General features: G+C 45.4%; 1 protein-coding gene and 1 long non-coding RNA gene across 4 annotated transcripts in view; one reads left to right on the top strand and one right to left on the bottom strand.

Annotated features, from left to right (window-relative positions):
- Nucleotides 1-3017: 3017 nt before the first annotated feature.
- Nucleotides 3018-27732, bottom strand: part of LOC115647148 — a 29017-nt gene continuing 4302 nt past the window's right edge. Inside the window, exons 2-3 of the long non-coding RNA XR_003999223.1 lie at nucleotides 5093-5233; nucleotides 3018-3982 (exon numbers count right to left, since the gene is read on the bottom strand). This is a non-coding gene — a long non-coding RNA (uncharacterized LOC115647148). The remainder of the gene's footprint in view (nucleotides 3983-5092; nucleotides 5234-27732) is intronic.
- On the top strand, nucleotides 6307-26506 carry LOC115647147 (ly6/PLAUR domain-containing protein 2-like). 3 transcript variants are annotated; one of them, XM_030553906.1, is made up of 3 exons: nucleotides 6307-6966; nucleotides 24222-24341; nucleotides 25720-26506. In XM_030553906.1, exons 1-3 carry the CDS (start codon nucleotides 6837-6839, stop codon nucleotides 25929-25931), a joined length of 462 nt encoding a protein of 153 aa, XP_030409766.1. In that variant the 5' UTR covers nucleotides 6307-6836; the 3' UTR covers nucleotides 25932-26506. The 3 variants fall into 3 exon arrangements, with proteins under 3 accessions (XP_030409766.1, XP_030409768.1, XP_030409767.1); XM_030553908.1 differs by lacking the exon at nucleotides 6307-6966 and adding an exon at nucleotides 15678-15843; XM_030553907.1 differs by lacking the exon at nucleotides 6307-6966 and adding an exon at nucleotides 16051-16247.

Here is a 27732-nt window from a genome sequence, read left to right as displayed (position 1 = left end):
CAGGGCAGGTCACACCTTTCAGAGCAATGGTATCAGGCTGTCTGCAAACTCAGGCACTGTCAGTTACAGTTGGTTCACATTTGGAAGTAAGCTGAGATTCTGGAGACTGTCACTAGGCCATAATGTGATTAGTCCCAGCACTACCAGTGCTTGGGGCCAGAAATATATCATGCAGGTTGGATTTAACCTGCCAGCCATATCTTGAGCATATGTGGTGTAGGTTAAAAGAAGATCATAACTCATTACTGGTCCCTAATCCTTATATGCCTTGATCTTTAAAAGACTGTTAAGTGGGGTGTTGGCTAACATCCTGCAATACACTGAAATAGCCTGACACCTTTCCAACTATGCGCTAGTTTACGGACCAGAAACTGCAGGAATTTCGATAAGAGATTCTAATCTCTAAGAGTTGAGATTAAACGTTTGATGGGGGAGTGTCCAAAGAGGAAACACATTGTTTTTGGTTTCAAACATGTTTTATTGTCAACGGGATTTGGATGAGTAATTTACAAAAAGAACATTTCCTTGAAGAATTTTTCCTTCTTCCCTGCTCACAAATTATGCATTAAAATAACATAGTGATTTTCTCAAACAAATTGGTCATTTCCACATACTGACAGGGTGACATTCTCCCGAACGGCAAAAGATAAAGGTGCCACTAATGTCCCACTTAGGCCTGCCAAGTCCCACTTGGGCGCTCAATGACCCCAGATCAAGTTTACCTAGTTCATAAGGATTCCATGTTTTTTCTAACCGTGGGCCTGCAAACACAGCCGGGAATCAAAGGCATTCAGACACTATGGAGATGAGGACCCCGTAAATATCTGGCTAGATACACAGAGGAGTCAAACTGAATTCCTTCCTCCTGCACTTCATCAAGGCTTCATCAAAAGTTGTGTCTAAAATGTGGGCTTTAGTGGGATGTACATGTTGCCTTGTCTGTATGCTGGCCCCTCACCAGAGGGGTGAATTCCATCTCCAAAAGATTTCTGCAAACAACACTGCATCTGTAACTCGATTGCAAGTAGTTCATTCTGAGAATCAGAATTCAAGCAGGTGTGACCCAGCACATGGGGTTATAGGGTATAATTCTGTTTTCTGATTGGATGGGTAGAAGCTCAGGGTTGAGTCAGCTTAACTTCAGTACCCAGAAAGATAATGGAGTAAATAATGAAGTAATCAATTTGAAAACATCTAGAAGATAATAAGGTGATAAGTAACAGTCAGCATGGATTTGTCAAGAACAAATCGTGTCAAACGACTTCTGCAGGGATCAGTTCTGGTCCGGTTCTGTTCAATATCTTCATCAATGGCATAGAGAGTACACTTGTAACGTTTGCAGATGATACCAAGCTGGGAGGGATTCCAAATTCTAGGATTAAAATGAAAAATGATCTGGAGAAACTGGAGAAATGGTCTGAAGTAAATAGGATGAAATTCAATAAGGACAAATGCAAAGTGCTCCACTTATGAAGGAACAACATTTGCACACATTAAATTGGGAAATGACTGCCTAGGTAGAAGTACTGGAGAAATGATCTGGGGGTCACAGTGGATCATAAGCTAAATAAGCTGAGTCTATGACTGCAAGTTCTAAATTCATAGTCAGAAAACATTCTTCAATACGCCATTAAAACTGACTGTTTTCATGAACGTTGTACTAATATATTGTTTTGCCTGAATATATCTAGGGTATGAACACAGGTTATGGTGCATCTAGCCACATAAACACAGGGGAGGTGTTAGGATTCTGTTTTGCATGTTGTCACAACTGAGAACACCAAATTCAGAACAAGCTGCTGCAAAATAGGGCAGACACACCCTGTCATAACCATATAGTTAAGGGTTAATGTCTCTTTTACCTGTAAATGGTTAAGAAGCTCAGTGAACCTGGCTGACACCTGACCAGAGGACCAATCGGGGGCAAGATACTTTCAAATCTTGGTGGAGGGAAGTCTTTGTTTGAGCTTTTTGTTTTGTTCGTTGTTCGCTCTTGGGACTGAGAGGGACCAGACATACATCCAGGCTCTCCAAATCTTTCTGAATCAGTCTTTCATGTGTCAAAATTGTAAGTAATAGCCAGGCAAGGTGGATTAGTCTTATGTTTGTTTTCTCAGCTTGTGAATGTTTCTTTTTGCTGGAAGGATTTTTACCTCTGTTTGTTGTAACTTTGAATCTAAGGCTAGGGGGTGGTCTATATGAATCTGAATACCCTGTAAACCATTTTCCATCCTGATTTTACAGAGTTAATTTTTACTTTTTTCTTTCTTTAATTAAAAGTTTTCTTTTTTAAGAACCTGATTGATTTTTCCTTGTTTTAAGATCCAAGGGGATTGGGTCTGAACTCACCAGGGATTGGTGGGAGGAAAGGAAGGGGGATGGTTAATTCCTCCTTGTTTTAAGATCCAAGGAGTTTGGATCTGTGTGAAGCCTCTCAAGGCAACCCAGGGAGGGGAAAGTCTGGGGGGAAAGGAGGGGGGATGGTTAATTTCTCCTTGTTTTAAGTTCCAAGAGGTTTGGATCTGTGTTCCCCAGGGAAGGTTTTGGGGGAATAGAAAGTGTGCCAGACACTAAATTCTGGCTGGTGGCAGTGTTATGAGATCTAAGCTAGTAATTAAGCTTAGAAGTGTTCATGCAGGTCCCCACTTTTGTACTCTAAAGTTCAAAGTGGGGAAAGAAACCTTGACACACCCCAGTACTGGTGATTATTCTCCCATAAGATATGTCTGACCAGCTACAAAAGTAAATTTCTGTCTCACCACACTGGCTAACAAGAAGTCAGAAATGCAGACTCCTGAGATTATTCCAGTCCTGGATTCAGCACCCAGACACTAGACTTAATGATGAATGGTTATTGAAAACCAATTTCATCAACCAAAGGGTTCTTCTGATCCAAAGGACCAGCCACATACCCAGGTCAATATGTATCTTAGCTCTTACCCAATAATCATGCTGTTGCCAATCCTTTAGTATCTAATATCTAAAAGTTTATTAAAAAAAGAAAGAAAAAGGTGAGAGTTAAAATTGGTTAAAGGAATCAAATACATACAATAATTGCAAAGTTCTTGGATTAGGCTTGTAGCAGTGATGGCATAAGCTGCTGGCTTGTTAAATCTCTGGTTGCTTCCAAATAATGTGGAAGGTTCTCAGTGCCTTGGTTAGAATGCTCCCATTAGTGTAAGTCCACAGGCCAGAGGTTAGAGTGGGAAAGAGGCAAAATGGAGATGTTTCCAGCGCCTTTCCTAGCTTCTGCCATGTGGAGGGAAACCCATTGGTCCAAACAAAGCCCTCCGCCCAGTTTGTAGAAAAATACATGTAACAAGATGGAGTTTAGGGTCACATGATTTTAGTCACATGCCCTTGCACACTTTCCTGAGTCATAGCAGAGGATATTACCCATACTCTAGTTAGAACGTTCACAGGAAAGTCCATCAGGTGTAGATAGGCTTCTTCCATGGTCCGTTGTGTTCACTGATGCGCCATCAACTTGAATACTCCATTCACAATGGGCTGGCCAGACAGGATGCAAATAACCCTGTGGGTGCTACCATAGGAGCAAATACATTTGAAATACAAGTACATAGTCAATATTCATAACTTCAGATACAAAAAGGATATATGCGTACAAATAGGATAATCATATTCAGCAAATCATAACCTTTCCACTGACACCTTACATGGCACACTATGTATAAGATTTATTGCAATTATATAACAGTGGTAGTAACAATGGTCTACATGGTCATATTTTAATCAGATAACATCTCATATGTACAGCACCTTCAAATGGATTGAGTCTTCTTGTCTTCCCACTAGAGGCAGTGCTGTTTGTCAGTTCACGATGGCTGTTACAGAAGGAGTTGAATACACTGTGCTATCTCTCTCTCTTTCTCTCATATGAAGATTTCCTTTTGTTTTTGCTTTGTCTATTTTTGTAAATTGTAAACAAAAGTCAATCCAGACTGTCAGAGCTGTGTTGGCTCTTGGAAAAGAAAAACATAATAGAGTCAAAGCAAACTCATTTAAATTTCCAAACTGATATTTGTGAGCAATGTTTCCCACTACAAACCTGGCATGCAGAATGTGCAGTAAGATATGGACTGTGAGTGAACAGATTCGGGAGAACCTTGGAAAAAGTTAACAGACAAGGGGGATGTGTGTAAAGAGAGATGCTTTTTGCTCTTTGCAGATAGAGGAAGCTGCCTGACTGATAGCACTGAAGACTTCTATTTAGTCACAGAACAGGTATAGCTGACGCAGTACAATGCCAACGTCGCCCACACTGCCCCAACCCTGACCTGCAGGGAGCAGCAGTGACTTGGAGATGGTCTGCACAGACAATCCTTAGTCAGCCTTTGGCCTCCTGCTGACTCTTAACAAGGAGGCCAGCAAGTGTCAAAGATGGCAGTTGTTTCTGTGTTGCGGACACCTGTGCTCTAGGAACAGAACTGAGCCCTGCCGAACTCATTTTATGTAGGACAGAACTCAGAACTCAGATGGTGAAGGGCCCTTGTCACTACTGGCTTGGCCTGCATTAGAAGTGGTGACCCTGATATGAACCTAACAAAGTCCAAGTGCATCTGAAAATATTCAGGAGCCTGCCAATAACCACCTATCACACAAGACACTTAGCTCATGCATCTCACAGACCTATGCTAATAGGAAGGGAGAAGATAGGATTTTCTTCTATGTCCTACAGAGAGTAAGAGGGAACAAGAAGACAAACCGATCCAGACACTGGACTGAGGATGATAACATTAGGTAAGGAAGGGGTCACAGCAGCTGGGTTGGGGAGGGAAGAGAAGTTTGAATTGGGTGGGGTGGGGTGTTCATGGATTGATCCACAGCTGAAAGGGGTTTACAGATCAATATACTGAATTGCAGACATCTCAGAGTTATAATGGAGCCCTCGCTAAAAGGAAATGCAATGAAAACGGATGTAAAATCCCCTCTCCTGTTTTCTCTGCTTACGACAAAGGAGAATAAGGCAAGACAAAAATTGTAAATGGAAAGGCAAATAAAAGACTTGCTTTATGAGGTAGGTACATATGTATGCGCCACAACTTATTGAGCCACTTATTGTTATACCTACCTGCGACCAAGCATTTAAAACTGCTGTCCTGGTTTGCCAAGGCAATCCATCGTCCCCACCGGAGAAGCTGTCCTTTTCTCTGCAAGCTGAGAGGATCCCAAGGAGATAGAGGCTTTTCTAATCATTTTGCTGGCCGCAGTCCTGTGGGCAGAGAGAGGGGAGACTTCCATTGATAATAATGCTTTCCATCGCTTACAATTATGAGCTTGATCCAAAGCCCAGTGAAGTCAGCGGAAAGACTCCCTATTGGCTTCAGTGGACTTCCTTCCCCAAAGGAAGAGTTTACAGAAGCTAGGATGGGAAGAGAAAGGAACATTGAACCCTATGGGATAGTTTCTCATTATTTGCACATTCTGCCAGCTCCTCTTCTGTCCTGAGATAAACAATTTCTGCAGCTCTTGCTGTTCTTTGTGCAGTCTGTGTTCTTTCCACCTTGTGCAGGCTCATTCTTTATCCCCAGCTATAAATGCTGAAGTTCTTTGTAAAGACCCCAGTGGTTTCTTTTCTTCCTTGCCCATTAAAGTATCTGAAAAATCAGCGGGAATGAAAGGTTTTCGTGGATTTTAAGGCCAAAAAGGACTGTTATGACAATCCGTTCTGACTTTTTGTTTAATACAGGATGAAGAACTTGGACCCAGAAATAATAATGACACCACCGCCTGCCTCTTATCTAGCACTGTTCATCAATAGTGCACAAAGCGCTACACAAATGTGATCAGAATCATTATCCCCAGTAATTTCTGTATTACGCTTATAACTTCTGTTGGAGCTAGAGCAGACCTTTAGAAAGAGGTCTAGCCTTGATTTAAAGGCTGCAAGTGATGGAGAATCCACCATGTCCCTAGGAAATCGGTTCCAGTGGATGATTACTCTCCCTGCTAAAAAATAGTGCCTTGTTTCTAGTCAAGTTCTAGTCTAGTTTCCGTTTCCATCCATTGGAATGCTTTATCATTTTTTTGTCAGTTTACAGAACTGTCTCCTCTCAGAAATCTCTTTCCCATGTAGGATCAGAGCCTCTGATCAAGCCTCTGTTAGCATGCTCTTGCATAAATGTTGCATCAAACAGGCAAGCTACTAACAAGCTTCAATGGGACTTTATTTACTGTGGAAACACCTTTACCAAGCTGCTGCTGCACCCTCTGTAACTCTCACTCAGCCTCCTCAACTCCTCCCCACTCCTTCTAATTTCTGTCCTTTCAGGCTCCCAACAGCCAGTGCTCCCAGTTCTAATAATTCCAAGCAACATCTAAACACCACAATAAACTAAATAGATCATCTGCTGTCTTAAGTGTCTCACTACAAAGGCAGGGTTTTCAGATCTCCAATTCTTGTAGCTCTTTTCAGAACTCTCCCCAGTTGTCTGCCCTTTGCCAGTTATTATTCCTATTTGCTTCTGTATTTGCTTTGCTTTCCTTCTTTTCTGCACATCTCAGTAACATTACCAGTTTCCCTTCATTTTCCATGGGTGAAACTCATCCCTGTACAGGGGGCCAGCACTGCCCAGTCTCACTTAAGTTCTTGGGTTTAAATCGGTTTGGGTCCCTGGATGGACATACACCTATTTACGGCTGCTGAGGATCTGGCCCAGCAATGTGTTGTGTCTGAATAGTACTGGGTCTGATCCTCAGCTGTGACATTCCTGCTGCCTGTTACACAATTCTGGTTGACACCAAGCAAGTATTCATGACATTTCACTGGGAGAATAAGGCTGATTTCCCAAATAAAAGAAACTGTTTCGATAGCTATGCTGTGTTATGTTCTTTTCACAGCTTACTCACTCAATTGCCATGTGTGCAACACCACAACTGCGAACACCTGCACGAATCCCATCAATTGCTCAACAGCTGATCGTTACTGCACAACATTTATTAGAAGTAAGTCCCAGTATTACTAGTGCTTAGGGCCAAATTCTGGAGTGGATCAGCACAGGCAGATCCCTAAGCCCATAATCCAATGGCAAGATCAGAGCCTTGCTTAGGGAGTAGCTGATTAAGGGGAGGGAGACAAGTAAGTGAGCAGAAATGGTCCCATTGAGAATACCCCATGTGCTGGGTGCCCAAGCTGGTATAAGAGTCCTAAGCTGTCCTGCGCCTATTCCCCAGGGTAGAACATGGGGGGGGGGCATCATGCCAGGAGTGCCCTGCACTATGGCTATTTTCTCTTCCCAGAATCAATGGAAAATAGAGTGTAAGTTAGACCAGCCACAAGGCTGCTCTCCTTTCCACTGGGGGCCAGGCATGCCGTTTTGAGAAAATTTCTTGTTATTTTGTGGGCAAAACTGATCAGAATTGGCATGAACTGCTGGCAGAGCAAGATCCTGGGGGAACAAGGACCTCATTGTCTCTGTTAGAAATCCATCTGTTGATTTTCCCTGAGGTATTGGAGGCGTGAGAGAACTTCATCCCACAACCTATGCTCATGTCTTTCCTGGCTGGTGAAGGCCAGTGGAGAAGTATTGGTCCTTGGTTGTAGACATTGTCAATGTCTCTCTCAGTGAGGACAGGCTTCCTAGTGTTTCGAAGTAAGCATTAGTGCAGCCTTTGCTCAAGGGGCTATCACTCAACATATTGACATCTTCCCTTCTTGTGTAAGTCTGTGGAGAAGGTTGTGGTAAGACACCTCCAGACGCCTTATATCTCCTGGGCCCTTCTCATTCTAGGTTTAGATCTAGTTATGGCACAGACACTGTATTGGTCAATGATGTTCTCCTGGTGATGGATGAAGATCAGCTGGTGCCATTTATCACAAAGTGTTGGGCTCACCGGCAGACCCTCACAGGAATAGAAAGGGTTCTTCCTCAGCAGCTTTATTTTTTTCCCTCTGAGAGATCTCAACAGATAGTTGTGGGCAATTCCTCCTCCTCCTCCCCAGGAGTTGTCAAATCTGAGGTGTCTCAGGGTGCTATTTAACTAGAAACAAATGGATAAATTCCCTGGGATAAATGGATGATTCCATGGCATTATGATCCTGTAGCAGGGTGGACCCCTGCTCCTGCCCTGAAGGGGTTAAAAACAGCCTGGGGGAAGGGGCTGGGGCTGGAGAAAGCAGCCTTTAGGCTGGGCTGATTGGGGAAGTGGCTGCAGCTGGGGCCATGCCCCAAACTGAGCAACGGGTCCTCATAAGAAGGCCAGGGGAGCTAGAAGCAGTCAGTCTCTCTCTAGCTGTGAGAGGGAGGGACCTGGCTGCAGGAAGCTAGAGACAAGGTACCTTGAGTGGGCAGGGCTGGGGAAGGGCAGAGGAGCTGGGGAGCTCCTGCCTGGAAAGCCCCAGGCTGCCACCTAGCATTAGGCCAAGAGGTACTGGGGGTTGCTGGGAGCAACCCAGGGGTAGGCAAGGGCAGCAGGTCCAAACCCCTTTGCCTATGATGAGTGGCTGATACTGCAATCTGCCCCAGTGAACAGGGGCTAGGTGGAGACTGGGCAGTAGTCTATACTGAAGCGAAGTGGGGATAGAGGGTGGGGGTTGCCTGGGAAGAGGAAACCCTCAGAGAAAGGGGTGACTGCTTGGGGGCAGCACTCCATGTAAAAGGGCACAGGGTCCAGGGAGGGACATGGGGCCAGAGGACAGGTGGATCACCGGCCTGCAGAGGGCGCTCCAGAGCTGGAACTGAGCTAATTCCCAGAAGTAACCAGAAGGAGGCGCCGTGGGGGTGAGTCTGGCCCGTCTACAGATTGCAATGGAATTTAGGATAAAGTCAACACTGATGGATACAGTCTTTAAGGAGTCATTTGGGAACTTTTAAATGCTGATTCCCCCATGCTCCTTTCCTCTCCTTGTTTAGACAGCTCCACTCCTGACTTCTCCTGGAGAAGAAATGTTCCCCATCATGCCCGCTCTCTACAATGATTACAACTGTTGCCCCGCCCCAATCTTCTTTTCTCTGCTGCCAGGAAGATTTGTGCAATGGGGTGGTCGACATGAGAATTGGCTACCCAGCATTGGCAATGAGCATCTTTGCTGGCTTTGTCATCACCTTTGTCAGGACTGGAGTGTGAAGTGCTGGGCAGAGAGGGGGTTTCCCTTGCTGAACCCACCCAGGGAGAGACAACACCTCCTCTTTGCAATGCATCCCACTGGGGTTAACACTGGGCCTTTTCTACCAAGTGTCATCTTGGATCTCATCACTCAATTGCTTCTCTATCACCTTTCCTGCCTTGGTCACTGGGTGGAACTCCATGTTGCTCAGTGGAACCAGAGGGTTTTCTCTCATGTCCTTGGGATTGGAGACTTGGCACTCAGCTGGCCTGTGCACATTTTGAATCCACTACTGCGTCTGATCTGCAGAGGATGAGTTTGTTACAGCACCCAATTACATCACCGCACCAGATATAACAGCTCATGTTTTAGCTCTGGAAGTCCCTGATTCAGTCCCTGGTGTTTGGTCAAGACAGTGGCCGTCACACAATTCTGATTAACACATGTTTTTTGAATGCCTAGCACAATGGGGGCCTGGTCCATGCCTGTGGCTCTGAAGTGCTAGGATAATACAAATATTAAGAATAATTAGTTAATAATAGTGTTTGTAGTCCCAGGTATATTAAAGTGAATGTAAAGATATGAGCATTGTTTTCTCCTCATGGTGCCCCTACAGGGCTGAGTTAAGGTTGTTTGTTCCTTTCTGTGCAATCTCATGCCTTGATGCGTGTGGATTTCTTTCAAGTGTAACCTTAACTGTGAATTTCCTGGCTTTGCAAGGCTTGTTTTAGAGATAATTACAGCATCCTTGTAACTATGTTACTGATCTGTTCCCTCAACATTAACTCCATCTTAATGTTTTCTATTCTGAAATTTCCTTGTTTTGGAAGTTCAGTGAGGGGGAGAGGGATAGCTCAGTGGTTTGAGCATTGGCCTGCTTAAACCCAGGTTTGTGAGCTCAATCCTTGAGGGGGCCATTTAGGGATCTGGGGCAAAAATTAGTACTTGGTCCTGCTAGTGAAGGCAGGGGGCTAGGCTCAATGACCTTTCAAGGTCCCTTTCAGCTCTTGGAGATAGGTATATCTCCAGTTATTTTTATTTTATTTTAAGAAATGATTTAAAATACCACATGTGAACACTAAACAAGAAGCCAAAAGAGAATGCTAGCAAGGGATTTCATGGAGGGTGTTGGTAGCTATGCAGTAGTTAAGGTTGTGTTGAAAGAAAGAGCTGAAGCAGCAGGTTGCTCTGCTCTTTCCACTTTGAAAATTAATAAAGGTTTCTTAAATATTAACTTGTGCATTGAGGGGTCAGTGAAATCACCTCCTTTTAGAACACCCACTTTTTCTTTTATTTTAACAAAACACTCATCGTGCTGCTGGGGAGATTTTTGCCCTGGTGTGCCCATACTTTTTCCCCTTCTGTAACTCTGTGATGGACGCGCATTAACCCTCTATATATACTCTCTTGCCCTGCCGCCAGCTCGGCATGTTCCAGAAGCTGGAGGCAGTTGGGCTGTACCACTCACCTAAACAGGTAGGAATGTTCCAGCAACTGGGTCGTACCATTTGCTCAGTTAGCTAGGAACGTTCTGGAAGCTGTACCACTCGCCTGGTCAGCTAGAAGCTAGCTATCTTAGAGCATTATAGCCAGACTTAGGCTGGGGGCCAGACCCAGGCACATTCCCCATGTGGTCTAGGCCTTAGCAAGCTCCACTGGGAGCAACATTCAGACCGGTCCAGCAGCAGGACGTTCACCAGAATGCAGAGCAGGGTGGAGATGGGGAGCAACTGGGAACCCCCAGAATAAACTGGATCCAGACAAGATGCTGTCCTTTAAATCAGGCTACATGTCTGCCAGCTGAGCAAGATGAGATGACCTAGGATGCGAAGGAAGGCAGTGGATAATTAATGAACCTGAATTCATTAAAAAAAAGTCCTAGCTCCCTTTAGTGAGCGTAGAGGAATTAGGGCTTTCTTCTGCTCTTTTTTAAGGACCTGGGAATAGAGTAGCGAAGAAACTGGATTTTTTTGTTTTGAGAAGAATTTAGCTATTTAGACATTTCTTGAATTTCAGAATGGAATAAAACCAAAAACTTTTGAAATTTCTCATGAACTGAAATTTTTAAAAAAAAAATTCAGATTGATCAAAACATTTTGTATCAATGAAACTGAAATGTTTTGTTCAGATTTTGACCTATATTCCCCCTCCATTTTATATTATATTTTATAACAAAATAAAAATTGAAAAGAAGAGTTGCTTCAAAATGGAAAATAAAATAAAATAAAAATTCCATTCCCAAGAGGTCAACATGGTATCATAGAATATCAGGGTTGGAAGGGACCTCAGGAGGTCATCTAGTCCAATCCCCCTGCTCAAAGCAGGACCAACTCCAACTAAATCATCCCAGCCAGGGCTTCATCAAGCCTGATCTTGAAAAACCTCTAAGGAAGGAAATTCCACCACCTCCCTAGGAAACCCATTCCAGTGCTTCACCACCCTCCTAGTGAAAAAGTTTTTCCTAATATTCAACCTAACTCCCCCCCCCCCCACTGCAACTTGAGACCATTACTCCTTGTTCTGTCATCAAGTACCACTGATAACAGTCTAGCTCCATCCTCTTTGGAACCCCCTTTCAGGTAGTTGAAAGCAGCTATCAAATCCCCAGTCATTCTTCTATTCTGCAGACTAAACAATCCCAGCACAGAGATGCGAAGCAATACAGAAATAAGACATCCAAAGAAACATCCATGGTACAGGGGTTTCTAGGCTATCATTAATGAAATACAATCAGATTCGAAACTGCGAGTGCTATTGGAGTCACTGTAATAAAGATGAAGAGCTGTGGTGGCTGTTTCTCTTACATAGGGGAAGAATCCACCGTGAATAGCTCAAAGACCATTAAAAATAGGTGACTGGGAGATTAAGCTCACATTTTTTTAAATGGTCACAAACTTTAGGTGTCTAACCCAAGACCCCCAGAGCCCTGATTTGCAGAAAATTGCTGATTGGAAGGATTCAAAAATCATGAAATTGGCTTAAAAATCATGAGATTTTTAAAAAATGCATTTGGGGATATTTGCTTCCTGGAGCTTGAGCCTTTAGGAGCACCTGAGTCACTGTTTGAAGCTTTTCTTTATGCTGACACAAGAGGCAGAAACTTTCTTTTAAAAAAAAGAGAGAAAGCAAGCAAGCTGAGATTCTCATGCAATAATATGACTCCAGCAGCTGGGACTTTAAGAAACACATTAAATATCATGGGACTCGGGATAAAAACCCTGCAATTGGCAACATTGTTTTCAAAGGTGCTGAGGACCCACAATTCCAGCTGAAGTTGATGGGAGCAGCTGGTTCCCGGAACCTCTGACTATCACGTCATAATCTAGTCTATTCAGGAAGCCTATCCTTGTGGTGTCTGAGTGCTTTTGGCTGATGGAAGTTGGACATTAGCAGTGCGCCAGTGAGATGTTGCTGAGAAGAGATGGCAAGACTGAGTCAGAACAACTCCCCCAGTATCTCCTGTTACAAACTATGAACACTTGCTTTCGGAAAAAGCAGTGAAGTTTTAGTAACACGAGGCCTCAGGTATCACTGTGCCATGAACACCAGAGCCAAGGGATCAAGAGTGATGTAGGCACCTCCCTCAACATGCATGCACTTGCCTGGGTAAACTGAATAAGGACAGGACTTTGTTCCTGGAGTTTGATTGCACAGTGCCTCCTGCATTGTCAGTGCTATGGAAATGTAGCGCTAATATGAGGCTAAACTGTCTACTAGATCTGCTCAGTGCAGGAGATGGGGTGTCAGAGATTCTGTTACAGCACCCTGATTCTGGGGGCTGCTCTGTGCCAGAACAAGGTGTGAGCTAGAGGACCCTTGGAGCCAGATCTCAAAGTTGGGGTTCAGTTGGCACAGAAGTTGGCTACCCTAGATGAGAACTCCTTTCGCTAGCAGGAATTCTCAGCTGGCCGGTTATGGCTAGAAGCTGGGTCTTCCCATGGGTCCCAGATTGATAATCTGACCCATCATCTTTTTTATGGCATGAAATTCCTCCAAAATCCAGTTTTGGTTGCACTAATTTGCATTAAGTGTTTTACCTTAACAAATGTCTTTTCCCAAACACGTTTTGGCAGCTGGCCTTTTACTCTGCCAGACGTTGGCTTGATTTGTGGATTTTTTTTTGCTTATCAGTCAATGAAAGCAGAACACAACTAGAGCGTGATCTCTACATAAGAGGGGATGTGTTCAGAATAATGTCAGAGCCGTATCTTTCCATGACAGAAAGTTTACTTGCTATTTGCCAGTATTACATAACCATGGCATAGGGTGGGTGGAAGAGGAGAAACCATTTCAGTTACCATAGGGTGTTACGTAACTTTTTGCAGAGTTGAAAAAGGTCTGTGTGACTGATTCTCTTAACATTCCTCTGGTTCAAAACCCCCTTCCTATTAGACACAGATGAGAGGTGATGAAACCACAAAACAAATAGCATGTGATCTCAACAAAAAGAGGAGGCGTGTTCCTCAAAGTGTCAAAGTCATTAAACTTCTTCCATCCAAAAGCCTGCTTAAATGAGATCAAATGTCAGGCATACAAATGAATCCACCCATATAGCACATATTGTTCTGGGTAATTTAATACCAGAAACCCAGTCAAACAATTCTTCCAATTCATTCTTTTCTGAATAATAAAACAGATGCAGTTAGTACATTTCCACTTTGCTATAAAGTTTGTGAAGTTCTCAGCTTGGCAAATGGGAAATCTGAGACATCCTGGAGCAGGGATATTGTACATAGTGAGGTCGGGGACACCACTGTCTTCTTCACTAGATAGTCTCGAGATGGAGACAATTACTGGACATTCATAACCAACATAATCAATAAAACGTTATCAAAATATTACAGTCCACTGAATTCACAGGAGAACAGTAGCTAAGAATTTACTGTAAATCATTCCAAAATTTCTTTCATAAGCATGATGGGAGCTGTAGTTTACACAACTTCAGTTAAAGCTAAGGAGCCTGAGTAGATATAGGTCAGAACAATAAGCAATGGTCTCAAGTTGCAGTGAGGAAGGTCTAGGTTGGATATTAGGAAACACTTTTTCACTAGGAGGGTGATGAAGCACTGGAAGGGTTACCCAGGGAGGTGGTGGAATCTCCATCCTTAGAGGTTTTTAAGGTCAGGCTTGACAAAGCCCTGGCTGGGATGATTTAGTTGGGGTTGGTCCTACTTTGAGCAGAGGATTGGATTAGATGAACTCCTGAGGTCTCTTCCAACCCTAAAATTCTATCTAGGATTCTATGTCAGTTTACACTAGCTGAGGATCTAGTAGTTATTCTGAGAATAATTGAAGTCTTGATCCTTTCACTAGTCTAGTAACTAATACAATCCTAACCCAGGTTTCTAGCATAGCAGTTACTCTGATTAATGTTTTATTGTGTTAAACTCTAGGTCCATATAATTTTAAACAACGACAACAAATGGCCGTCAGTGAATCCCCGGGAAATAATTCCATCTCAGAGTCCTGGTGACAACCCAAGGAATGAGAATTTAATAACCTTTGGGTGGGATTGTCTCCTTTCAGCTCAGCTATTATTTTCTATTTATAAACTGCAAGCCACGGGAATCAGAATCAGACTGGCTAACGAAGGTTCCAGCTGCAAAGTTATCTGGCAGAGCTACACAACAGGACCTGTTAGCCAGTGGTTGCAAACGTGTAAGAAGAACACATTCAGAACAGGAGCACCCCGCCTTCCAGACAGAATGTATTAAGCACCAACATCGCACTCAGCATGATACAGGACATACAATGAAGGCACAAGATAGACATAGAAAAGGCAGAACTAGCAGAGAAGACAGGGGAGAATGGTAGTGTCTCAATTAGGTTTCGTAAGTATAACTCAAGACTTTAAACAGCCCCTGGAAACCCAAAGGCAGCCAGTGCAGATCATGGGGCACTGGTTGAATATGCTCAGGGGTAGATATTCCCGTTACCTGTAGGCCTCTGAATTCTGCACTAGCATGAGATACCAGATGATTTTATGTTAGTGATATGAATATTATTTGTACCTGATACTAAAGGCATTTCACAGCCTCATCTTTTGTATCAGACCCAGTGTGAGTTGACAGTTGGGTTCTCAAAGTTTCTGTTGAAGGATGAGGTGTCAGCTGTGGTTTGCAAAAAAAATTGAAGTTCAATCCTCCTGATTTCAGCTACATCCAGCCTCTCTGAGGCTTAAGGCATTGAGTTTCTGAGTTCACGTCCTGTTTTGGGAATTATTAGCAATCTGTGACTCTGGGCAGCGAATCAAGTTACAACGTTTATGTTGGATGGACGCCCATTCTCTCCTCCCACCCCTCCAGGTTAAAGGAGATTTTGGGTCCTCATTTTTAAATGAGTCTCTCACTCCAGTCTCCAATTCCCTGGATGTAAATTTTGCCATCACACCCCAGCCAGATGCCCAAGAGCTGAAATCTGCAGCTGCAGTTAGTTGCAGGATTCTAGGTACCGATTTTTGTGAGCACAAATTAGCATCTGCACAGAGGCCCTTTGCGTGTATTTTGGAGGCTCAGCATGGAAAAGGGTTCAAATTTAACCAGCTATTACCATGCCCCCCATACCCCTTGCTGGTCTCACATGGTCTGCCACTTCTCAAGGGCAAAAAGTGGGGAGGGAAATCTCTTGAGATTTAAACCCTTGTGGCCCACAGCTGCTGGCACTGCCTCTTAAAAGTCCCATCTGTCATTACAGAAACTGCTCAGATGACACTAATTGCTAAAGAAAAGAAGTAATGTCAACAAGGCCCAGGGGAAGTTGGAGATGCCTGGGATTAGGTAACACTCACTTTGTTGTGAAGAACCAGGGGATAAATGGGGATCATACCTTGTTGCAAAGAAGGTGGACATAATTAGCTTAGCTATTGTCTGCTATTCAACCCCTTATTGTCTTTCCCAAGCAGCATGAAAAATCTAATAAAAAATGTACAACAAAGCAGGAGGTGGGGCTCTGTAATTAGAGATTTAATCTCTTTATGACTCAGACTTGCTTTTCCAGTACAGCTGGATCTCTGGGAGAGGAGAGGGGGGAGAGAGAAATGGTCAGAATTAGTAAAAAGAAAAACCCACCCAGCGGGTGCATTGATAAAGCGACCTACGAGGAGCTCCAGGCTGCAAGGAGCTGCTCACGATGAAGGGGCTTCTGTCTGTTCTGCTGGCTGCCATTGTGTGCATGGAGCTAGGTAAGATTCTGCTTTATTAACCAAGCCCTGATTTTGTGGTGGGGTAGGAAAGGTGAATGAAGGGATATCTGTGACAAAATGTCATTGACTTCAACTGCAGAAAGATCTGTCCCTGTGGGAACCTAGAAGTCAAGTCATGGGTGGTGGCCTGATGTGACAGAAGTGGTCTTTGCAGCCTGCCCAGATGTTTCAGAGCATCACTTACAAAAATAGTAAGTTTCAGGTTGGGATCCCTAACCCAAGATCTATTCTTTTAGCAGCTATCAATGGATGTCTCTCCACTGATAGATATTACTTGGCTTTGTGATTTCTTTCATCCTCTCTTGGCTCTGCCTTTGCCATGAGGCCTGATGCTTTAGAGAGTCTGTTGCTTTACCTTGTTCCCACGGGCTGGTGTTCTTCTCGCCTGACACAAACCCAGGAGTCTCTATCCTCTTTTACACACTCTGCTAGCTGTCTTCTCCAGCGGCTTGTTTCATGCACCGCGTGTGATTCATAGACACCTGGGCATTTAGACATGGAAATGATGGGCTAGGCCACCCAGTCAAGGTTCCGCGGTGGGACTGATTCGCACCACTGCCGTCTGGAGGCTGTTCCCCAGAACAAGAGACCTCAGCATAGGGGTAGTTTGACTTTTATATTTGGGGAGGGAGCAGCTTCAGTCAGGCCAATGGGGCCATACACATTGGGTGGGGGGAATTCTGCACCTGCCCGAAGCTTGCAATTTGTGGGGGCAGCTCCCCCATGTCTCCCTAACTGCACCCAGGCCTTACGGTGGTGTTCAAGATGGCCTGCTGGCATTTCTCTTTGATCCACATTATTCCAGTGCACGTCATTGGATGCACTGGTGTGTCGGCAGCCTGTTCTTGCCACCTCCCTGTCAGGGTCGCCTGTGCCACCAGGGGTGGGTTATGAGAGCACAGTCCCTGTCGGTCATGGCAGTGGCCAAGCAGAAACTGCTGTTGTGTCTGGCTGGGTGGGGGAAAAATCCCATGTGAGCACGCACAAGGACTTAAGTTGATACAATCTAACTTCCGTTCAGGTCAAGCGTGTTCTTCTAAGGGTTGCCTCGCTATGCTGCCATCTCCATCCAGCTCAAGATGATGCCTGGATTACCATGGGGCACAAAACAGTGATCCCCTCATTCCCCCTCACGTAGGAAACAAACAACCTTGTGCAAGCCACATTGTGACTGAATGTGTGACAGTCCCTGTTCTCTGCCCTCCTTGGGGGCTTCCAGCTACCCAGGAACCGCAAACGCGGCCTGCATCTGGTCTTCTCTGCTTCATTGTGACAAGGACAAATGGCCACTTTTTTGTGGTGATGGCTGGGCAAGCCCCCATTGGTGTAATTTTTGGGGGCATTACGGCCCAGATCCCAGCCTGGGAGATATGAAACCCTCAGGACTTCAGTGAGCGGGAATGCTTCGAGCAGGAACTCCTTTCTGTCAGGGAAAGTTGTGTAGCATCTGTAAGGCGGCCGGGGCCAGCCTGCTGATGGCTGGAGATTGCCATCTGTTCTTATCCAGACTAATAGGAGCCACCATATTGTGTCCCAGAAGCCTTCCTCTTCACCCTCTTCCTCCTCCCCCACTGGGCTCAGGGGAAGGAGAGGAGTCCAGTTCCCTCCCCTCCTGCCTCAGGTGACCTGGCTTGGGGTCGGCTTGCCCTTTGGGGAGGCCCCCAATGTAACCAGGATCCAGGAGAGCCCTGCCCCTTTGGGTGGGGAGCTGAGGACAGGCATGCTTCATGTATATCGCTGGCCCTAAAGCACTCAGGAGAGGGAAAAGAACAGCCAACGAGAGGAATGGAGCCATTCCCATGTCTCAGAGCCAGGGCTGGCTCCAGGGGTTTTGCTGCCCCAAGCACCCCAAAAAATAAAAAAGCTGTGATTGTGATCTGCGGCAATTCAGCCAGAGCTCCTTCACTCCCAGCGAGAGGGAGAGACCCTCCACCAAATTGCCGTCGAATACCTGGAGGTGCCGCCCCTCTCTGGAGTGGCCGGCCCAAGCACTTGCTTGGTAAGCTGGTGCCTGGTGCCGGCCCTGGTCAGAGCTAGTGTTGCAGGTTGTATCATCTCCTTGGGGAGATCAGCAGAGACCATACCATTGAGAGGGAAAGGGCCAGTTCACACCTTTCAGAGCTGCCTGGGCTGCAGGCGGAGGTACAGAGGAGCCCTTCCTCTCCAGGGTCTAATCTTCCTGTTTAAAGGACAGTGCTTCTCAGTGCTCTGAAATCTGCATGGCTGCATGGATTTTCTTGAAATTTTCTGTGCCTCCTGGAAGTGAAAAGTAGGGCCAGTGACCCAAATTTGAGGTCAGTTGAGGAAGGGGTTCTGCAGATATAAACTCCTTCCATAGCTCTTTTTCAAGCAGTTCCTAGGTGTGTGTGTGTGTGTGTGTGTGTGTGTGTGTGTGTGCGTGTGTTGTTTTGGGGGTTCGTTGGGGTTTTTTTTTTTTGCATGGAGTTAGAGATCAAACTACTACTGCGATGCAGGTCAAAAGTCTCAATCGGTTTTTACCCATGGTAGTGCATGGCACCCCACATGTCTTTGGGGCATCAACACTGTGACTGGTATTTAAGAACAGGTTCATGTCTTCACTTGAACAGATGTGCAGTCTGGGAGGATTACAGGGTGTCTGTGCCAATCCATCAAACAAACACAGGAGGTTTCTATGCAGATACTTTAAGCTTGTGTAACCCGCAGCCTCCTGGGTGTGGTGTTCTGTCCCATATAGTGGCATCGAGACCACTAAAAAAGTGGATATTCATCCACGAAAGCTTATGCTCCAATACGTCTGTTAATCTATAAGGTGCCGCTGGACTCTTTGTTGCTTATTCCAATGAATGTTCATGAATATTTTTGGCAGTATTTGCCCAGTTCTAGTTAGTATAGAAATGATCCTCAGATGATCATCCATCAAGCCACACTTCTTTAAAGAAAACAGCAACAGTGTCAATTTCTGCCTGAGGATGTGAGCAGATATCTCCCCTGGAAGTCAGTGTGAGCTCTGGGCTTACATGTGATGACAGTATCTTGGCCCATCATTTACAGAAATGACACGACAATGGGGTATAACTGTGGGAACCTGCTGCTATTGTTACTTAAGGGTGGCTGGAGTGTTCAAATGGCCACCCTTCATAGAACAACACAGCCGGATCTGAATGATGATCCAGCAGAGAGCTGCCTGAATGCTGAGCAGAGCAGGGTGCAGCATGTACTAGCTAGGAGCAGACTTTGCTTTGTTAGGTGAATAATATGCTAAGAAGAAAGGCGTTCATTTGTTTAACACAAGCTCACCTTGTGTTAATGTGAAGAACACCGCAATAACTAGCTGTATCGGCCCTTGTCTACTTGACGTGAGTAAAATCTACATGTTGCAGGTATTTTCTAAGATGCCACCCATCCTGCTGTCCAAGCACCCAATACAGAGACAAGCGATGGATGATCCATCACTGTCTAAGCTAAGGTGGGCAAAGCTGGTCAAAGCTCATGCCAGTTTGATGCTGTGTGTTCAATAGTGAATTTTGTTGCCTCTACCCCTGACTGGTATGTGTTTTCTAATAAACAATGAACAGTTAGGGTTAAGTATCTCTCCTGTTCAGAGAGAGGAGTGGCTTTACAGCTCCCACCCTAGCTGACTCCAGGTGTTTTAATCTGTGGGTCTCTCTGGATGACCTGTCCCCCTTTTTCAATAAAGCCCCATTATTTGGCTGTATCTATTTTCATAGGATTATTTCATTCCATTTCCACCCATGCTTTAAACTGCACAGCACCCTGAGTGTCTGGCCAGGCAGGGCCCCTTTACAAATAAAACAATAACAATACACTAGTCGTTAGCTTAGCTGCCAATATTTGATGACATCTTGCTAACCCAAAGGACATTAATTTAAACATACAGTACACGCTCTCAGGGCCTAAATCTTATTGCTATTAAGATCCCTATATACTTTCCCGTTACTGACTCAGAGAAAGGAAAATCCTGTCACGTTTACTCTGCTGGTAGCTAATAGGGTAGAAATCAAGGCCACCGGCAGAGCCCAAGCCCAAGATTTGGTGGTGATGGGGGACTTCAACTATCCAGATATATGTTGGGAAAATAACACCGCGGGGCACAGACTATCCAATAAGTTCCTGGACTGCATTGCAGACAACTTTTTATTTCAGAAAGTTGAAAAAGCTACTAGGGGGGAAGCTGTTCTAGACTTGATTTTAACCAATAGGGAGGAACTTGTTGAGAATTTGAAAGTAGAAGGAAGCTTGGGTGAAAGTGATCATGAAATCATAGAATTTGCAATTCTAAGGAAAGGTAGAAGGGAGTACAGCAGAACAGAGACAATGGATTTCAGGAAGGCGGATTTTGGTAAGCTCAGAGAGCTGATAGGCAAGGTCCCATGGGAATTAAGACTGAGGGGAAAAACAACTGAGGAGAGTTGGCAGTTTTTCAAAGGGACGCTATTAAGGGCCCAAAAGCAAGTTATTCCGATGGTTAGGAAAGATAGAAAATGTGGCAAAAGACCACCTTGGCTTACCCTTGAGATCTTGCGTGACCTACAAAATAAAAAGGCGTCATATAAAAAATGGAAACTAGGTCAGATCACGAAGGATGAATATAGGCAAATAACACAGGAATGCAGAGGCAAGATTAGAAAAGCAAAGGCACAAAATGAACTCAAACTAGCTATGGGAATAAAGGGAAACAAGAAGACTTTTTATCAATACATTAGAAGCAAGAGGAAGACTAAGGACAGGGTAGGCCCACTGCTCAATGAGGAGGGGGGAACAGTAATGGGAGACTTGGAAATGGCAGAGATGCTTAATGACTTCTTTGTTTCGGTCTTCACTAAGAAGTCTGAAGGAATGTCTAGTATAGTGAATGCTTACGGGAAGAGGGTAGGTTTAGAAGAGAAAATAAGGACAGAGCAAGTAAAAAATCACTTAGAAAAGTTAGATGCCTGCAAGTCACCAGGGCCTGATGAAATGCATCCTAGAATACTCAAGGAGTTAATAGAAGAGGTATCTGAGCCTCTAGCTATTATCTTTGGGAAATCATGGGAGACGGGGGAGATTCCAGAAGACTGGAAGGGGGCAAATATAGTGCCCATCTATAAAAAGGGAAATAAAAACAACCCAGGAAACTACAGACCAGTTAGTTTAACTTCTGTGCCAGGGAAGATAATGGAGCAGGTAATCAAAGAAATCATCTGCAAACACTTGGAAGGTGGTAAGGTGATAGGGAATAGCCAGCATGGATTTGTAAAGAACAAATCGTGTCAAACTAATCTGATAGCGTTCTTTGATAGGATAACGAACCTTGTGGATAAGGGAGAAGCGGTGGATGTGACATACCTAGACTTTCGTAAGGCATTTGATACGGTCTCGCATGATATTCTTATAGATAAGCTAGGAAAGTACAATTTAGATGGGGCTACTATAAGGTGGGTGCATAACTGGCTGGATAACCGTACTCAGAGAGTAGTTGTTAATGGCTCCCAATCCTGCTGGAAAGGTATAACAAGTGTGGTTCCGCAGGGGTCTGTTTTGGGACCGGTTCTGTTCAATATCTTCATCAACGATTTAGATGTTGGCATAGAAAGTACGCTTATTAAGTTTGCGGATGATACCAAACTGGGAGGGATTGCAACTGCTTTGGAGGACAGGGTCAAAATTCAAAATGATCTGGACAAGTTGGAGAAATGGTCTGAGGTAAACAGGATGAAGTTCAATAAAGATAAATGCAAAGTGCTCCACTTAGGAAGGAACAATCAGTTTCACACATACAGAATGGGAAGAGACTGTCTAGGAAGGAGTATGGCAGAAAGAGATCTAGGGGTCATAGTAGACCACAAGCTTAATATGAGTGAACAGTGTGATACTGTTGCAAAAAAAGCAAACGTGATTCTGGGATGCATTAACAGGTGTGTTGTAAACAAGACACGAGAAGTCATTCTTCCGCTTTACTCTGCGCTGGTTAGGCCTCAACTGGAGTATTGTGTCCAGTTCTGGGCACCGCATTTCAAGAAAGATGTGGAGAAATTGGAGAGGGTCCAGAGAAGAGCAACAAGAATGATTAAAGTTTTTGAGAACATGACCTATGAAGGAAGGCTGAAGGAATTGGGTTTGTTTAGTTTGGAAAAGAGAAGACTGAGAGGGGACATGATAGCAGTTTTCAGGTATCTAAAAGGGTGTCATCAGGAGGAGGCAGAAAACTTGTTCACCTTAGCCTCCAATGATAGAACAAGAAGCAATGGGCTTAAACTGCAGCAAGGGAGATTTAGGTTGGACATTAGGAAAAAGTTCCTAACTGTCAGGGTAGTTAAACACTGGAATAGATTGCCTAGGGAAGTTGTGGAATCTCCATCGCTGGAGATATTTAAGAGTAGGTTAGATAAATGTCTATCAGGGATGGTCTAGACAGTATTTGGTCCTGCCATGAGGGCAGGGGACTGGACTCGATGACCTCTCGAGGTCCCTTCCAGTCCTAGAGTCTATGAGTCTATGAGCTACTGCTCTAATGCTGAGTTTAGTGCTTTGCTAAATACAGGAGCAGTATAATTTAATTGTCAAAGAGAACAGCCAGACCACAGTAAGCACTGCAGAGTGACCCCCTCTACATTAGAAAGGGAGCAGCTAGGTCCAGTTTTCTAAGGGATCTTTTGAGGGGTCTAACTGGGGTGAAATTAGCTTCCCTGCAGCTTGTTTGGGTTCTGCCCTCATTTATAAAAGCCTCAGGTTAGAAGCTGGGGGCTTGGTTGGTTGGCTGGTTTTCAGAGGGCCCTTCTCCTTAGAGGAAGTTTATCCAGCAAGTGCTTTCCAGAGTTGTTTCCTCCTGGTCGAAGGACTTGCTTCTGGTATAATATTTGTCCTGTGTTTAAATGTTTAACTTTATAAAATAATGTGAGACCCACTTTGGATGTGGAACAAACATCTCAGCACCGAATGGTCTTAGCCTTGGGGCCTGCCTGACTTCCCTCAGGCCCACACAAATCCCATGGGCCTATTCTAGCTCTCTACAATGAGATCTTACCTAGCTGCCCCAAGGACGCTTCTGTGGTCAGCGCTGACCACTGCTTAGCACTGGAGAAAGTGCAAAATAGAACCAGCCCCTGACCTAAAGAGCTTATAGGCTGAGAGTCTGATTCTCACTTACATGAAGGCTCCTTTATGCCATTTATAAGGTGTCTTTACACCACTCTGGTACAGACATGCCAAACCCGTGGAAAAAAAACAGAAATTGGGCTTGTTTTTGTCTTGTTTGGCTTGTAGTGTCTTTTTTTTTTTTGACTGGCTCCTGGCAAGCAGGGGCAACTGGGGGAGAGAGTCAGGGGTGCACAGCAGCCCCCCCACAGTCCCAGACTGCACACCGGGGGGATCTAGGCACAGAGTGTTGGGGTTCTTAGGGATTGACTTGTTCTGGCCTTGTTTTGAAATGGGGTTAGCTTGGTTTTTGGCTTAATGTGAAAGTCGGGGTGCTTATTTACCAGCGAGAGTTGGCAACTGCTCTGGAGATATAGAGGGGATGAGCATGGAGACTCTAGTGTAAATCTAAATCACAGTCAGGCCTCAGGAATGAGCGGCCCACCAGTGGAATGATCTCTGTGTAAATCACTTCAGCCTGTCCATTATTCTGGATCTGGTTAGCTGGCTGAGGTTTCTGCCACTCAGATAACTGTGTGAGATGGGTCTGATTAGCTAATTGTTACAAAGGACTGGATTAACCTCTGATATCCGCATGCCTGGAGGCAGTTTAACAGTAGCCTGGCGTGACACCGAAGACATGGCGTGTGGATTTTGCAGCATGCCCCTCCATACATCAGACAAGATGCGTAGGGAACTTCCAGGTCCTACGGCACCACATTCTGAGAACTACCTCTGGGGAGTGGCGCTAGTGGTTTCCCTAACAGGGGTGATCTGGAAGGGCAGACAGCACCTGTTGCTCCCCATTTTGCAACCCCGTTTTGTTCCTCTTTCCAGCCCACGCCTTGCAGTGTTACACATGCCTGGAGCCGATGAGCGCCCCCCTCTGCGTGACCATCAGCAACTGCTCCACGGATGACATTGTGTGCAAGACAGTAATGTACTCCCGAGAGGAAGGTAAGGAAGAGACTCCCAGAGGGAGAAGCCTGTGCTCAAATGTAGGGAAGGGAAGAACGTCCATCCAGCCCCAGCCCCAGGGATTAGAGTTCCCCTGTGATTGCTAGCGATGGACCCAGGCTGCAACACGGGTACTTGGGAGCAGTGGATCCAAGTCTTGGCTCTGCCGTTGACTTAGTTGGACTCGCGTTGGGTGAGTCACTTAGGTCCAGATCCACAAAGGGACTTAGGCATCGCCACGCTCAGCATCACAGCGCGTAACTTTTCGTGCCCTGGCAAATCACAGGAACAGCCCTGGGAGCCACAAAGACTGAGTTAGGGACCTAGGCTCCTGTACAATGAATAGAGACCTTAGACGGCGATTCACAAAAGCCAGTACGTTAGGTGGGGACACACCTCTAGCCAATGGGAGAGGCTGATGAGAGGGGAGTTTGCTAAGTCCCACCCCTCTCAGCAATAGGGGCAGGGAGGCACCTCTGTCTGCTAGTGATTTGCAAATGGGAACCAACTGCAGCTTAGGCACGTAGTGGGGTTCTTGCAAGAATGGATTAGGTGCCTGCTCTGTGCCACACAAAGCATCAGGTGGTTAGAGCACTTGCCTGGTATGTGGGAGACTCAGGTTCAATTCCCCTCTCTGCCACCAGAGGAGAAAGGTCTCCCACCTCTCAGATGATGCTCTGAGCTCTAGGGCATCCCCACAGGGACAGCGTCAATCTCTCCTGTTGTGGATAAATAATGAAAGAGTGACTGGAGCCTATATCTCCCACTTCCCTGGTGGGTGCCTGAATCACTGGGCTCTTAGGAGCCTAAACTGGATCCTGTGACTTCAGAGCATTCTTGGTACCTCCCCGGATGGGGCTTGCATTGGCCCATAGCTGAGCTTTGCCGAGTAAAGAGACGCCCCTCCAGAGAGAGGAAATGGGGCACAGGGATACGTGCTGTGCCTAGGATTGGCAGCAATTAGAGATGGGATGTCGTATCTGCAGGGAGACAGATGACACACAATGCACCCAGGCTTAGGTAAAGGCAGGGGCATGCGCCAGGTATCCCTGCTTAGCTTGTGGCTGCCCCAGTGGAACTGCCTGTACATTCACTGAGCCAGAGGGAGACACGCAGGAAGGACACCAGAGATGGGTCAGTGCCCAAAGAGACAGAGAGAGACTCCAAGGAACATATGTAGGGCATTCTCTACATAGGAAACCAGCAAAAGGTTTGTTTGTTTTAGTTCCCAGCTGATCCAGCCTCTGAAGCTTTTTGGAATTGGAGCTGGAATCCAATGGGATAGATGTTTAATGCTCCCCGCAGGGCTGGAACTTGCCCCCACCCCTAATCCTCCCTTTAATACCCTTTTCTTCTCTCTTGCTTTGACATGTTGTAGTTTACCCCTTCGTGGGCGACTCAACCGTCGTCAAGTCTTGTGCTCAGAAATGCATCCCGTCTGACGTGGATGAAATCGGGAGCTCTCGCCCCACCTTCTGCTGTAACTCTGACTTGTGCAACCTGGATGGGGCAGTCAGCATACAAATCAGCTACATGGTGATGGGGATTTCAGCCAGTTTCCTCTGTGTCCTCCTCAGAACTGGGCTGTGAGGAGTCAGGCAGGTGAAGCCTTTACTCCCGAAGCACCACCCAACAAGAGTCAAGCCCCTCTTGGCTGCGCTTGCCATCTGCATTCCGAATGGGTGGCCTTGGACACTTGTAGGAAGCTGCTTCTTCACTTTCTTAGACACACTGGCCTCTTGGAAAGATGTTATCTCTGCATTCCTGTCCCTGTCAATAAACGGACCTCGCTCAGGAATGCCCAGTCGGACAATCTCTCTACCAGCTCCTTGCTAAATTAAATTCAAAGCTAATCTGTACTGGAATGTCTTTGTGTCAATTACTTGTGGAAAATTCCATGGCACACCCAGTTACTCAAGGCCGAACTATTTGAATTAAGTACATGACCATTGTGACCAACACCCCTAGCAAATGGCTATTTCACACGCCCCTATTCTACAGACATCATTGCTAAACAACCAGTTTGGGGTGAAATTCACCTGAATGCAGTGAGCCAGTGCAACCCCTTGGCACTGTAGCTTTTGTGCTGGCCCTTTACACAGGGTAAATTTCATTCTCAGTGCATGATGAGTAAGGGGTCTTTGGCCTAGCTCTGAAGGCCATGGCAGGAGTCTAGACTTGACGTGCCAATGATCTGATCTAGGTGGGTGAAATTCTTCTGTGCTTTTGTGTCCCTGTTTAAGAGGAACAATAATGAGCAGGAATTAATTGCTTAATCAACTGTAATAATTAAAGTTATTTATAGGTCAACTTTTCTCTGCTGAAATCTACTAGAGGATTTTTTTTTGACCTTCAATTCTGGCTTGAAATGCTATTTAGGCAACAAGTGAAGGGAGTGCCATCTCACTTCTAAGCTGTGCACTCTGCGCATAAGACTTTGTGGGACTTGAGCAATGCTGTTAAGTGCTTTGCTGAATCAGGGCTTTATTTCAGATTCTGGGTTGGGAATGCCTGACATTGCTGTCTCTTTCTTTATCTCCCTCTCCCATCCCTCAGCTCTGACCTCTTCTGTCATCTCAACAGAGCTGGTGGGACGAGAGCCTTCTCCGCTGCAGCTGATGCCTTTTCTAATAGCTTCCTACCATCTCTCATAGAATATCAAGGTTGGAAGGGACCTCAGGAGGTCATCTAGTCCAACCCCCTGCTCAAAGCAAGACCAGTCCCCAGAGAGATTTTTACCTCACTTCCCTAAATGGCCCCCTCAAAGATTGAACTCACAACGCTGGGTTTAGCAGGCCAATGCTCAAACCACTGAGCTATCCCTCCCCTCTACCTTCTCCACATTAATGTCAAGTATCCATTGAAAAAGGTCCCTTCCCCTGGCCTCTCCTCCCTCCCTGATTTATTGGGAACAGTTATTTAATTCCTTAGTACGTGCTGAGGAAAGAGTAGGCATGAATGATGGGCTTCAAAATAAAGCAATGGCAATGGATTGCACTAACTCATGAGACAGTGGCAGTGCCCTGAATTGATGCTAGGAGGTTGGTCAGTGCACTCCCCTTTCACTCCAGAGGTGTTACCCTCAGCCCTCAACTGGAGGGAAGTCTGCACTGCCATGGCCCATCTGCTAGGTGACATTCATCCTTGTGCAGGGAGCCTGCCCAAGGGTCAGGCATGACTTGAGTCCGATTGAAGTCTATGGGGGACTCAAGTGGTGGTTAGACATTGTTCTGGCCTCTCTGCATGGGGTGAATTTCCTCCCTGGTGAATGTTGCCCTGGGAAGAATGGCACCTATAAATTATACAGTGCCTCCCACAGTGGGATCCAGGTTTATAACAAGAGCCCCTAGAGGAATTACAATAATAAATTATTAATAATATTATCCCCGGG

The sequence above is a fragment of the Gopherus evgoodei genome, chromosome 2 (genome assembly GCF_007399415.2).
Source record: "Gopherus evgoodei ecotype Sinaloan lineage chromosome 2, rGopEvg1_v1.p, whole genome shotgun sequence".
In the NCBI taxonomy this organism is placed as follows: domain Eukaryota; kingdom Metazoa; phylum Chordata; order Testudines; family Testudinidae; genus Gopherus; species Gopherus evgoodei.
The sequence above is the reverse complement of the archived record's forward strand: the minus strand, read 5'-3'. Positions and strand labels throughout refer to the sequence as shown.

What these genes read in the sequence shown, in the direction of transcription:
- LOC115647147 (XM_030553906.1), top strand. Translation starts at nt 6,837, where the DNA reads ATGCTGTGTTATGTTCTTTTCACAGCTTACTCACTCAATTGCCATGTG. An exon ending in CTGCACAACATTTATTAGAA is followed by an intron (nt 6,967 to 24,221) that starts GTAAGTCCCAGT and finishes TCCTCTTTCCAG; the next exon opens with CCCACGCCTTGCAGTGTTAC. An exon ending in AATGTACTCCCGAGAGGAAG is followed by an intron (nt 24,342 to 25,719) that starts GTAAGGAAGAGA and finishes GACATGTTGTAG; the next exon opens with TTTACCCCTTCGTGGGCGAC.